This window comes from Phoca vitulina, unplaced genomic scaffold, assembly GCF_004348235.1.
Source record: "Phoca vitulina isolate PV1807 unplaced genomic scaffold, GSC_HSeal_1.0 scaffold4, whole genome shotgun sequence".
NCBI lineage: Eukaryota > Metazoa > Chordata > Mammalia > Carnivora > Phocidae > Phoca > Phoca vitulina.
The window spans coordinates 34933843-34948348 of NW_022589707.1; the positions used below are offsets into that span (position 1 = coordinate 34933843).

At 37.2% G+C, this 14506-nt stretch overlaps 1 protein-coding gene across 5 annotated transcripts in view; it reads left to right on the top strand.

The window, feature by feature from the left end:
• Nucleotides 1-833: 833 nt before the first annotated feature.
• The window catches only part of DPY19L2 (dpy-19 like 2), a 91512-nt gene continuing 77839 nt past the window's right edge, over nucleotides 834-14506 (top strand). For all 5 annotated transcript variants that reach the window (XM_032401790.1, XM_032401792.1, XM_032401794.1 and 2 more), the window contains exons 1-4: nucleotides 834-1463; nucleotides 5678-5702; nucleotides 7047-7134; nucleotides 8989-9126. In XM_032401790.1, coding sequence (XP_032257681.1) covers nucleotides 1088-1463; nucleotides 5678-5702; nucleotides 7047-7134; nucleotides 8989-9126 — 627 coding nt within the window. In that variant the 5' untranslated portion in view covers nucleotides 834-1087. The remainder of the gene's footprint in view (nucleotides 1464-5677; nucleotides 5703-7046; nucleotides 7135-8988; nucleotides 9127-14506) is intronic.

Consider the following 14506-nt stretch of genomic DNA (forward strand, 5'->3'; position numbering starts at 1 on the left):
GAACTAGAAAGAATCCTCAATTACAAGCCCTAACAGGAAGAAATGTACATTTTATCTCCCACAAGAACTTTGCTAAGCCAGCAACTCCGCCAATGAGAAATCCTCATCACCCTGCACTCTTAATGTTCTCCAATGGGTTTCTGTTCAAAATAACCCTGCCCAACTGTCTCCTTCTCATAAGTTCCTCTCCTTTGCTGTACTTGCCTATCGTTTTGCCCATAGCTTGCATGTCCTGAATTGCATTTCTCTGCTATTCCTTAATAAACACATTTTTGCCTGATAAAATAACTTTCAATTTCAAGGTCCACATACTTCAAGAATGGATTTATAAATGCCGCCCTCCAAGGGGAAAGGCGGTATCAATCAACTCTAGTGCCAATCCGAAGCCTTGAGGTTAGACTCACCTGGCTCAGCCTTCTCTGCCACATGTTGCCTATGGCCTTGGGCCAATCCCTCTATGTAGGAGACACTTAATGTCCATTGCAAAGGTGTTCATAGGAGGGGAGAGAGATGTTCCCAAAGTGGGAGGCGCACCTCTTTCTTCCCTCGCTCTCTTTCTATGGTTCTTTCTTTCAACTAAGATTTCTTTCCCTTTTAATTACTTCCAGACGTGCAACCTTTTGGTAAAAATAACAAAGCTATGCCTGAACTCGAAAACAAGAAGTAAATCAGAGAGAGCTCCTTCTGCTTCCCCGCCAGCCGGACCGTGGAGCCCCCCGGGGCACAGGTCGGCCCGCCTGCGAGGGTGCGCGCGGGGATTTGCGTGGGGCAGTGCGCCGGCGCCGCGCGGGGGACGACGCGCCTGGGGGATGCACGTGATGCAGAGCGCTGGGGCTGTGCGCGTGGGCTGCGCGCCGAGACGGTGCGCGGTGCGCGTGGAGGACGCACGAGCAGAGCAGGGAGGCCTGGATCTCACGCCCCGCCTTCCAGGTTTCCCGGTCGTCATGACGACCAGGCGGCCCGCAACGGTGGCGGGGACGAGTCGTTGAGGCTGTGAGCCGAGCTAGGCCCCTGCGGACCTCGCCCGACTGGGCTGGGCCGGCGCCAGAGAGAGACCCAGCTCCCTCCTAACAGGGACTATGAGAAAATGGTCGGGCAGACGAGGAGTAAGCTCAAAGAAGCGGCTTCAGAGCCGGCGCGCTCCTCCCGCTCCATGCCGTCCAGGCGGCGGCACCGGCCCACCGGAGCCGGGGAGCCGGAGATGGAGGAGCCGCAGGCGGAGGTGGAAAAGCCGCAGCCTCCTTTGCCCGTAGGCGGGGGGAACCTGCCGGGGGGCGCCCGGAACTACTCGCCGAGGAGGACCCGAAATATGAACGCGCAGAACTGCATGCAAATGGAGGTGGTCGCGAAGACCCTTCTTCTCGGCCGCTTCCAGTTCCTCAACTGTTTACTGGATCAGCTCCGCGACAAGGTGCAGCAGCTGCGGAGACGTCAGGTCAACAGCAGGACCTCTTTGGGCATAGGTGAGCAGAAGAGGCCGGGAGAGCCCGTGGCAGGGCGGGAGGATGCCCTCTGAGCCTCGGGTTTCAAGTGGTTTGGGTGAGTCTTAAAGATCAGCTTAACAAACAAGCTGGGCAGTCCTAATGACAAGGTCCAAGGTCGGGAAAATCCCTGACAAGAATTCCAGCTCCCTTTGTTCTTGTTTTAAAACATTTTCCAGGGTTTGGGGGCATAGTGATCACCCCTGTGTCACCAACAAAATGTCATTTTGCTCAGGGCAGCCGTTTATCGCAGGCTGTAAAAATGATAGGCTAGTTCTTGGGAGCAGACATGTTCCTTTTGCACCTTAAAGCAAAATAAAGTGTTGGTTTAATTAGTTGAGAATCTTTAATAGTGGAAATAAGGTCAGATTAGACAATATATTGCCTCATGTCAGTACTCATTTATGTTCATTTTGCTGTGGAACTTCACTGCCTAGATTTGGGGAATTTTCTTCTAACTTAAGCACTTGAAAGATTTTTCTTTATTTACATTCTTCGTTTTCTGTTGCTTAAGAGTTAATTTAAATGTTATTGCTGTTGTATTAGAATCAAATTTGAGCCTAGTCCTTGGTCAGACTGGCTACTGATACACGTTGAAATCTAGAGAAATGTCTGCTAATGTAAGTTGTGATTTCTTTTCATCCTAAGTTGACTGCTGATGTTAAAGAACAATGAGTCTCCACATTTGGGGTGTTACAAGTACTAGAGGAATAATAGATGGGAATTCACACTTACATTTTATCAGATGTCTAATTGTGGCAACAGATAACATCCCACATCAAGAATCAGAATGGTCTTGGATACTGGAGCCGTTTTGCCATCCCAAACACAAGCTCCTGAGCACCCGTGTCTGGCAGAGCGAAGGCACTCAGTGAGTGCTGGGTGAAATAATGACTGAGTATATTAAGTGCTAAGGAGAGTTCAGAAGAGCAAACTAATACTTTAGGTTTGGAGGTGGGAAATGAGATCAGAGAAGACTTTTAGGAAAAGGTGGGATTGGAATTGTGATATTAAGCCTAACATTTGGATGTGTGAGGCAGAAAACAAGTATTAGAGGCCAGTAAAATGGCATAATTGAAGTCAAAGAAGTGAGAAAACATAAAGGTAAAGTAAGGTGGAAAGGAAGGATACAAAAGGAAGAGGAAGTGGAAAGTCAAGTTAAAAAGGTTGGCTGGGACCAGCAGTGGAGAATCTAATTCAAAACTTGGTTTAAGGAATTTGAATTTCATTCTGTAGAAGGCACTGATTGATTCTTTAAGAAAAAAATTTTTTTAAAGGAGATGAAATGCACATCATATAAAATTAACCATTTTAAAGTGAATAATTCTGTGGCATTTAATACATTCACACTGTTAGCATTGAATAATTTTTAAATAGAGTGACATCATTAGCCTAGCAGTGGTTTGCAAAATAGACTGGAGATGGATGGAAAAAAGAAGCAGAAAAAAAATAATTGAATACTGGAATCCAGGCAATAGTAGTTTTAGAGAGGGTAGCAACAACAGGAATGGAGAAGAGCGGACAGAGGTGAGAGTCAATGGAAGCATTTTGTGAGGGCTGGGTAAGTGGTGAGGTGGAAGGACAGGGACAGAGAAAGTTTAGCAATGAGGACTGTAGATTTGGGAATTATCCATGTAGAAGTGAATTAAAACTTTAAGATTAAGATTCCCAATGAGAGAAAAGTGGGCAAAGCAGAGATATTTGGGAAAACCTCTTATACTTAGTTTTAAGAGATGAGAGGAAAAGGAAAAGTCAGAAAAGTATATAAAAACAGAGTGGTCAGAAGCATGGAAGAACTGGAAGAGTTGGTATAATAAAAGATGAAGAAATCCAAGAATCTGGTCAGATGCTACAGAGAAGTTTGAAAAACGTAAGAGTTTAAAGAGGCCATTGATGTTGCTAACTAAAATGTCACTGGCCATTTTTTTAAAAAAAGTTATAAGAACTTAGAAGAAAGAAGCTGGCTAAAAATCTTGTCAGCAAATGGGGTTATGGGTTGGGTGGGGGAGAGAATATGTCATAGTTTGAAGGGCTTTTAGATCAACGGAAGTGTTTTAATGCCTAGGAGAATTGAAGGCTGTAAAGAAAGGTCTTGGGGAGAGGGTGAGATTCAGGTTCCAAGAGAGGAAATAGTTGATGGAACAAAGTCTTGGAATTTTGAGAAGGGTGGAATTACAGGAACAAATTTGAGAAGCTAACTGGAAAAGAGAAGAGATACTTCCTTTGCTGAGATGGTAGGGAATAGAAAAATGAGGATTAATATGTAGAGAAATGTTAAAGTAGATATAAGAGAAGTTGGGAGTGCTTGCATCAGATGATCTCTGTTTCAGTGAACTATGAGGCTAGGTCACTTTCAGAGGTAAGATTGACAGATACAGGGGTCAGGAGACATGCTTTTTATCACATCTTTGGAAGAGGCTTCGTGCATTTAGAATATTGGAATCATTACACTTTACCATTTTTTCAGGTGTGGAATGTGGGGTTGGGGAGGGAATGAAAGACACAAGAGTATTTTGAGGATTTTTGGAAGGCTAGATGGATTTAGTAGGGTATTTGATCTTTTCCCTTTCCTTAAACATAATTTTTAAGAGTTTTTTTCCAGTACATGTAATTGTTAGAGACTAAGAAAGAGAGTAGAAATACAGTTGAAATAGGATGGTGTATGTATCTTAAAGTTAATGAAGCCGGATCAAAGGGACATCCATTTCAAGTTGGGAAAGAAGATACAGGTTTAATTTCAAAGTGGTTCAGAGTATATTACATATTAGAAAGAGCTAACGTATGTAGTGAGTATGTACTTTTTCTATAAAGAGCCAGGTAGTAAATATTTTAGGCTTCACAGGCCACATATGGTCTCCATTGCTTATTCTTCTTCTTTCGTATTTGTATAACCCTTTAAAAATGTGACAAGCATTTTTAGCTTGTGGACAGTACAGAATCAGATCATGGGCTGTAGTTTGCTGATCATGGTATAAAACAAGCAAGTCTTCTGAGAAGTACTGAAGAGTGGTAGGAATAAGCCCAGGATGGTTAGGAATATAGAGAACAAGAGCTGGAGAAGCATGATTGGGAATTTTTTTTCAAAATTATAATTTGTTATTATTATTAATATATCAATTTACATTTATTTTGTTAGTCAAGGTAATTTCTTGAATTTTTAAGAGGCTGAAGTTGGTGGTTTGTTAAAATGACTTGCCAAGTATATTTGGGACAACCATAAGAAGTACTATTATAAAATAGTACTATTATAAAATAGGAGGGGAGGCAGGAGTTTAGGAATAGCTGAGTAAATTCACTCCTCTGTGATAGTGACAAAAATACTTGGAAAATTGTCAGAATCAACTTTTCAAAACTTTATAAATTAACCAAAGGTTCACAACATCCTAAAGAGCATGTATTCAAAAACATTACTGCAATTGTGTAAGAACAATGGGGTTTGTGGCTTTTTAATTTGGCCTCATCCTGTGCCCCCTTCCCAGTTTTATGGTGTCCTTGAAAACAAGCAGCATCCCAGCCACCAGAGGGGACAGACAGTGTTTGCAGCTCCTCAGAAAGACCCATACCCACAGTAGTGTTCCTCTTTTACCCATCTCCACACCCTCTGATAAAGCCTCATGCATAGGGTGCAGACCGGGCGACTCTAGATGAATCTCCCAGTAGTCTGGGAACAATCAAAACTCCATAAATAGGGGTTTTCAGATGTGCTGCTGAGGAATCGACTTCCTGCGTTTAACAATTTCTGACGAGCACAGGGAAGGTGGTTTAGAGTGAATAGCCTGTAGGCTAGAGTCACTTCTGAAAGGATTGAGCTGAGCACGTGTATATATGTGCTTGTTTTAAAAAATGTATGTAAAGAAATAGAGAAAAAAGAGGGAGAAGAGAGAATAAAGTGAAAATCCCCCCAAAAGGTCAAAATCATTAATAATTTCATCACTTTTTTTGCAAGTTTTGTAAATGAAACATAGTCTTCCAAGCTTCCCTTTGCTCCTTGAACCCCCCCAGAGGTAAACACTATTCACAATTTGTTTTATGTCTGTTTGTAAATTTTTCCTATTTTATATAGAGAGAATTAGCTAGCCATCTTCCTTGTGTGTACGCTCTCTTTAGGCATATAAGGGAATGCATTTGAAATAGTTGTTTTAAAGGTATATTATAATAAAGCAGCTTTTAATGACTTTTTGTTTTTGTTTTTCCAGCTGCATTTGTGGGAGTTTTACACTGGTAAGATTTGTTTCAGTTTTAAATAAAAATATTTGGATTAAAAATTGACATTGCTGTTTGCATACAATAAAATAGCCACTTGCTATGTGTATAGAATGTGTTTGTGCACATTCTGTGTACATGTAATTTTTTAAAAAAAACACGTGAAGCAGAATTTACAAAATGGATGCGTTAGAGGAATAGTATTTAGGAATTAAAATATTTTTGTGTTACCAAAGAATTCACCACTTTATTTCTTTAATCTCTAGCTTTTCTAGCGTACTTTGCATGTTTATTTCATCTTAAACTCTTATTTTACAGTAATTGTGTGTTCTTAGTGACATAAGCTTAGAAATAAAGTTTTAGTAACACCTGTCAATTAGAAATCAGGTAGAAATGAAAATAAAGCCTCAGCTGTAGTAATACAGATTAAATGAGCCTTTCAGCGTGTGTGTACATGTACCTTACTTTACACAAGTCACCTATTTGTAAAAATTATAAGTAAAACAATATTTTTTCCTCTGATATATTTTCATTTCTACCTGAACTCAGGGATTTTTACTTTTGGGAAGAGTGGGATCAGATCCTTTTGGGACAGTGCTGTTCTGGCCATATAGTCTCCCCTGCAGAGAGATTTTGACTTTAGAACTAAGGCTATACTAGGAAGAAACATTTCCTATAGCTGTTGTTACCCAGACATATATCTCACATGTGAATCAAGCTGAGTGGAAGACAGGGTTGATACTTGGAATTTGGCTTTCTATTTATTTGGAAAGCATCTACTAGTAAATTAAGGGTAGCATAATTGCTGACTAATTTTACTTACCACATATGCTCCCATTTTCACTGCCTACAGCTGTTTTCTTGAGTTGCACTAATCAAATATCTTGAAGTACAGTTCTGTGTTCTTTGGTACTTGCAAGTTGATCCCTTACATGGTATTCTATTTTTAAACTGCTTTAATCTAAAGTAATTTTATTTAAAATTATATTCCAAATGCTTTTCAACAGTCACAGAGGCATTTCTCAAAACTGTTACAATAGAATCACTTGTGAAACTTAAAAACTTGGTTTTTTAAGTTTTTTCTAAACTTTGATTTAGAGGCATGGAGTGGAAGGGGCAGAGATACCACAGGAGTTTTAGTAAACAATTACGATTAAGAACCAAGGAGTTAAGGAATTTCAGCTGTGTGCTACATGAAATCATAAATGCCTAAAAATATGCAAATTACTAAGCAAATTATAAAATTATCTCATTTATTCTTTTTCCTTTTATGATTTTTGTACTTTAATACTTAGTTAACTATTTTAGTACTGGTTTTGAAATGTTCTTATTCTTAGAATATGGTGCTTCATTTTTTTCTAGGATACATTTAGTAACACTTTTTGAAAATGATCGTCATTTTTCCCACCTATCATCTTTAGAACGGGAGATGACTTTTCGAACTGAAATGGTTAGTTTCTTATAATAAATTAATTTGTAGTTTAAGAACAGTAAGACTGTAAGGTAGACATTTATTAGGAACTGAAATGAATTTTTGTTGAACTGCACTTTCTCAAGCTATAACCTAGGTTTATTATGTAAATAGAAAAGGTTTTAGGATTCTTTTACTTACCTCAATACTCTACTTTTCTAATGCAGACTTCTTTTAAATATAAAAAAGATCAATTAGAATAGCTAGGGAAGAAGGAGAGCAAAGACAACATTTAAGAAGTGGTATAGGGGTACTGAATGTTATCAGAAATTGCTTGTCCTCACCACCATTCATCTCCAGAACTTTTTTATTTTCCCAAACAGAAACTATATCCATTAAACACCAACTCCCCATGCCCCTGTCCCCAGCCCCTTGTAACCTCTGTTCTACTTTCTGTCTCTGCAGATTTGTCTAATGGAGGTATCTCACCCACTGCTTTTTAAATCTCACCCTAATATCCCACTTAATCCTTTGAAAAAATGGGTACATTAGCATTTGCATGGCATTTAAATTTTTAGTATTTTATAGGTATTATTTCCGAAGAGAGGATATACGATATTCTTAAGTAAATTGTGTAGCTGTGGCAGAGTCTGGGCTTTGATGACAAATAACTGGGTTCAGATAGCAGGTCTGTGCTTCCTTGTGTGATGGCTAGTCAGTTAACCTCTCTGATTCTCAGTAATCTCATCTGTTGTCTAGAAATAATGCTAGCTTTACAGGATTTTATTGACTATGAAGGGAGATAATGAATGAAGCACATTAACACAGTACCTGGCACAAAAAACGGTAGATGTTATTAATAAAAGCGTATTTGTGTATTTCCTATTTCTCTAAATGTAGACTTCTACATATTAAATATCCTTTCGCTGTAGTATTGTCTTATCCTTCTAAGCCGAAAGGAACAATCCTTATGTGCCCTCATATTTACCAATCAAAAATATGAGGAAAAGCTCTTTCAGACATCAGCTAAAGCAGAACTTCAACTTAGTAGCCACTGGCTTTGCTTCATCTGTTAAAACCAAGTCCTTGTAGAGGCATGAATGAGTGTAGAGCTAAAGATTGTTTCTAATGTTTTTGGGAGCATGTATTACAAACAGTGTGGCCCTTTATTTGCTTTTAGATTTTAGGAAGAAAAGCAGGAAAGTGATGAAGAAAGTAATATGAAACCACATGCTTTTGTTAATCTCTGAATTTGAACTAAACAGCACTTTTGCTGGCCTAATAAAGTCATTATTTCCTGTGCTGGAATAATACACTAAGTTAATCCCTTTTTCAGGACTGCATTTGTGTCATGAACAACAGTAGTCAATTGACATTTATTTTGACATAACATTTGACATGTGCAGAGCTGTTAGATGGAGCTAGGAAGTAGGTTGCAAGCATTAAGTTCTGTCTCATTTTTGCTTATGATCATTGCATGTTATTTCTTAAGAGGTGGAAAAAAAGTAATTATCTATATACAAAGTTGCACAAAGACATGAAGGCATCTCTATTTATGCCAGAATTCATCAGATCTCAGCCTCTAGGCATCTCTCGTAATGTGGCAAAATCAGGCATGCTGGTACTAAAAATATATTGTATTCATGTTTTAAGCCATGGTCAGAAAAACTCCTTAAAGCATTTAACCACCCCTCCCACTCTTTTTCAAACATACAGAAAGTATGAAAGTATAGCACAGTGATAACCTGAAAAGGCATGCCTTTTTTTGAGCCCAAGAATGCAGTAGCAAGGAGAAATTAGGAAGTCTTATTATTGACCTTTTCCTTTTATTCAGAAGAAATTGTTCTAAAAATGTTCATATTTAATTACATCAACAATTTGTGCATTTTTAAGGGACTTTATTATTCCTACTTCAAGACCATTATTGAAGCACCTTCATTTTTGGAAGGACTGTGGATGATAATGAACGACAGGCTCACTGAATATCCCCTTGTAATTAATACAGTGAAACGCTTCCACCTTTATCCAGAGGTGAGTACCATTTGGGGGAAAATATTTGTAGAACGATCCGTTTGTATCAGATAAAAACAGTAAGTACAATGATGTTATAAAAAGGAGGGAACCTTTAAGGTTTATTGATTGTATGTGTCCTTATAGTTGAGCAGAGTATCAAAAATTCCTCTCCTAAATTTTAAAGACCCCAGAAACTATGCTTACATAAAGTCAAAGAAACGAATCTTAGTGTGGAAGTAATGACCAGCATAATTAGAGGAGCCAAATGGGAAAGAGCAAAATGTGTTCTAAATGGAGGTGGTCTCTTGGCTTTGGAGACCCTGTGAATGGACATACTGGTCTCATGAAGGAGCACTGAAAGTTATGAGCAGACCAGTGACCTTGGAGTTACATTAATAGAGCAAGATTTATTTAGTCACATAGTCAGAGGTCTATGAATATCTTCCAATGCTTAGCCTAAAAGAGTATGGATTTTATGGTAGTCTGCAGATTCTAGAAATTGGAACAATGACAAAAAATTAGTAAGTTCAATTTTTGAACTGTTAAGATAAATGCTAATTTGATGTCATGGTATGCACTACTTTTAAGTTATCACAGAATCTAGCACATTTTTAAAGATTAGTGCTTCTTAGACTTTTCTTCTTATTTTATAGCTTTAAAATTACTATTTTTTTGATTTTGAAATGTTGAAAATTACAGAAACTTTGAGAAAATAAGCAAAGGTGTGATCAACCACCTCGAATGAATAAATGCTACTCTTTTGTAATTTTTGCTTTAGGTATCTTAAAGCATTATAAATACAGTCAGTCATCGTTGTTTTGCTTCCCAGTTGAGTTTGCTCCTTTCCCATTCCCACAAGTATCATCATCATGGATGTAATGTGTTTTCATTGTTCCTTATTTTTAAGGATTGTTTTATGTGTTTTTGTAAATCCACATAAATGCTCTTATACTGAATAAAACACTCCATAACTTTTTCCTCAACGTTATATTTTTGAATGCTGTGTATATGTATATTTTTTCTTTAATTTTAACCATTTTATGAATTCCAAGATTATTTATACATTTCCCTCCTCGTGGATATTGTTTCCAGGCTTTAAATTATAAATAGTTCCAAAACATATGTTCTAGTATGTGTTTTCTAATTGTGTATATGTGCAAGATTTGTTGTAGGATATTCTAAAAGTAGAATTGTTGTGTTACAGAGTATATATTTTGCTGACTTTATCAGATATTGCTAAATTGCTCTCTGAAGCAAATGTAGCCATTCACACTGCTGTGTAGGAGTATTTACTTTTCCTCATATCCTTATTAGATTTCAGTTTATCAAAATTTCTGGGTTTGCTCTTCTAATGGGTGTGATATACTATTTATTTTAATTTGTACTTCCCTTATTATTTGTGGAGCTAAGAATATTTTCATGTTTAATAGTCATTTGGATTTTTCTTCTATCAATAACCTGTATAAATCTTTATCACTACTTGGTAGTTGTTTTCTTATTGATTTGTTGGCAAAATTTATGTATTTTGTAGAGTAATCCTTAGTAATATGTGCTGAACATATCTTGTCTCTGGCTACTTTTTGTTTATTTAATTTTTGTTGAGGTATAACTTACATGCAATAAAATACACCTGTTTTGAATGTACCGTTCTTTGAGTTATACATTTGACACGTGTAAAACTGTATAGCCACCACAGTTGAGTTATACAACATTTTCATAATTCTAAGAAGTTTACACGTGCTCCTTTGTGATAACTAGCCTGTCCTCTATTGAGTCGTCTCATCACAGGAGTGGTGAGATGGGACATCATTGCTCTGTTCCTGATCTTAGTGGGAAAGCTTCAAGTTTCTCATCATTAAGTATGATTTTAGCTGTGGGCTTTTGGTAGATATTCTTTATCAAGTTAAGGAAGTTCCCTCTATTCATGGTTTACTGAGAGTTTTCTTAAGATCTTGAATAGGTGTTAAATTTTGTCAATTGCTTTTTCTGTTGATACGATCTTGTAATTTTTTTTCTTTAGCCTGTTGATACGATGGATTATATTAATTGATTTTCAAATTTTGAACCAGCTTTACATACCTGCAGTAAATCCCACTTGGTCAGGGTGTATGATTTTTATACACTGTTGGATTTGATTTGCTAATTTTTTTTTTGAGGATCTATGTTCATGAAAGATATTGTGTGTAGTTTTCTTATAATACCTTTTTCTGGTTTGATGTTAGCATAATGCTGGCCTCAACAAATGAGTTCGTAAGTGTTGCCTCTGCTGTATCTTTTGGAAGAGATTCTAGAGAATTGGTATATTTTCTTTGGTACAATTCACTGGTGACCCCTTCTGGGCCTTGTGCTTTCTGATTTTCAAAGTTATTAATTATCAATTAAATTTAATATAGTCCTATTCAGATTGTCTGTTTCTTTTTATGTGAGTTTTGGCAAGAGTGTGTCCTTCAAGGAATTGGTTCATCAAATTGTGAAATTTATGGGCAAAGGGTTTTTTATTATTCCTTTATTATCTGCTTAATGTCCATGGGATATGTAGTGACGTCCTCTTCTTTCATTTCAGATATTTGTAATTCATGTCCTCTTTTTTCCTCAGGCTGGCTAGAGATATATCAATTTTATTGATGCTCTGTTGTTAGATGCATGCATGCACATTAAAGATTATGTTGTGTAGAATGGACTCCTTTATTATTATGTGATACCACTCTCTACCCCGATAACTTTTCTTATTGTAAAGTCTGCTCTGTTTGGAATTAGTATAGCTGCTCCCACTTTCTTTTAATTAGTTTTAGTGTAGTATATCTTACTCCATTCATGTACTTTTAATGTATAGGTGTATTCATTTTTAAAGTTGGTTTCTTTTAGATAACACGTGGTTGGGTCTTCTTTTCTGATCCACTTTGACAATTTCTATCTGTTGATTGGTACATTTATATCATTAACATTCAAAGTGATAATTGATAAAGTTGGATTGGTATCTACTATATTTGTTACTATTTTCTATTTGTTGCCTTTGTTCTTTTTACTGTTTTTACTTCCATTCTTTCTATGCCTTTTGTGGTTTTAATTGAGCTTTTATATTACTGCATTTTCTCTCCGTTTTTAGGATATCAGTTATAATTCTTTTTTTACACTTTGTGGTTGCCCTAGAGTTTATAATATACATTTATGACTAATCCAGGACCTCTTTCAAATAATATTAAACCACTTCCTGGGTAGTGTCAGTACCTTATAATAACAAAATAATTGTAATTCCTCCCTCCCAACCCCTGAATCCTTTCTGTCATTCATGTCACCTATACACAAGCATACACACATTCATAATTATACATAGTTGAGTACATTGTTGCTATTACTATTTTGAACAAAACTTATATGTTAGATCAGTTAAGAATAAGAAAAAGGAAAGTTTCTATTTTTATCTTCACTTTTCTTTTTTTGATGCTCTTTTTTCTTTATGGAAATGTAAGTTTCTGATCTATATCTTTTTTTGTCCCCTCTAAAGAACTTTTGTACAAAGTCCCTCAATTTTTGTTTGAGAAAATCTTTATTTCTCCTTCACTGTTAAAGGATAATTTCACATGATACAGAATTCTAAGTTGTTTTTTTTCTCTCAGCACTTTAAATATAGCAGCCCAGTTTCTTCTTGTTTGAATGGTTTCTGAGGAAAAGTCAGATGTAATTCTTATCTTTACTCCCATATAAGTAATGTGTCTTTTTTTTTCTGGCTTTTTTCAGAATTTTTTCTTTATCTTGGATTTTCTGTAGTTTGAATACAACATGCCTCGGTGTCATTTTTTGGCATTTATCCTGGTTGGTGTTCTCTGAGCTTCCTGGTTTGTGGTTTGGTATCTGACATCAATCTGAGGGACTCCTGAGTCATTTCAAATATTTCTTCTCTTCCTTTCTCCCTTCTCCTTCTGGTATTCCCATTATGTGTATGGTACACCTTTTATTGTCCCACGGTTCTTGAATATTCCAGGGGTTTTTTGTTGTTACTGTTTGTTTTTAAAGATTTTATTTATTTGAGAGAGAGCATGTGCATGAGCATGAGGTGGGGGAGGGGCAGAGGGAGAGGGCTAAGCAGACTCCCTGCTGAGCAGGGAGCCAGAACCTGGGCTTGATCCCAGGACCCTGGGATCATGACCTGAGCTGAAAGCAGAGGCTTAACGACTGAGCCACCCAAGCACCCCGTGTTGTTGTTGTTTTTTTGTTTTGTCTTTTTTATTTTGGCTTTTCAGTTTTAGAGGTTTCTATTGAAATAAACTCAGGCTCAGGGATTTTTCTTCAGCTATGTCCAGTCTACTAATAAGTCAATCAAAGGCATTCTTGATTTCTGTTACAGTGTTTTTGATCTCTAGCAATTCTTTTTGGTACTTTTAAAGAATTTCTTTCTTTCTGCTTACATTACCTATCTGTTCTTACATGCTATTTACTTTATCCATTATAATTTTTAACATATTAATCATAGTTGTTCTAAATTCCCAATTTGATAATTCCAACATCCCTGCCATGTCTGGTTTCTGATGCTTGTTCTATTTCTTCAGCTGTGTTTTTGGCTTTTAGTATGCCTTGTAATTGTTTCTTAATAGCTGGACCTGATGTCCTGAGTAATAAGAACTGCTGTAAATAGGCTTTTAGTAGTGTGGTGATAAGAAGTATTCTGTAATCCTCTCACTAGGTGTCAGTCTTTTATGAACCTGTGCCTCTGGGCTGTGAACGTCACAAGTTCTCAGGTTTTTTCTCCTGCTTAGATGCAACAGGATGGCTAGAAGGGGCTGGAATTGGGTATTTCCCTGCTTCCCTCTCTGTTAGGCTCTGATAAAACCTTAGTAGGTTAGGCTCTAGTAAAATAATTTCTACTGAGGCAGGCTTTGTTAAGAAGAAGAGAGTGCTCTGGTGTATTTCAAAATGGTCTTTTTTCTACTACCCCTTGCCAAAAGCAGGAGATTTTTCTCTGATATTCGCTGTAGGAGCCTGGTGAGCTCCTAGAAGTAAAACTCATAAATGTGCTGGCATTTCCCCTATTACGGGGTCTCCCTGGAATTTTTGACTCTCAGACTTGTCTACCTTATGCCTCCAGCAATTTATCAATTATAGTTTAGCTTTTCCCTACTCTCCAGCTGCTTCCCATGGAGGTTTTTGCTCATGGGTTTCTGTTCCACTAAGTTGTGATTCTCTCAATTTGCCTGTCAGTCTCCAATATGGGGAATAGGAGTTTGCCCTGTGACCTCACTATATTATGTATATTACCTATGCATAACTTACTACAGTCTACTCCTGCTCTCATTTTACTAGTTCAAATGAGGTGCAGAAACCTTACCTCTCTTTACATCTCTTTACCCTTCTCCCTTCATAACATCATCATCTTAAATATTTCTTCTACATCCATTTAAAA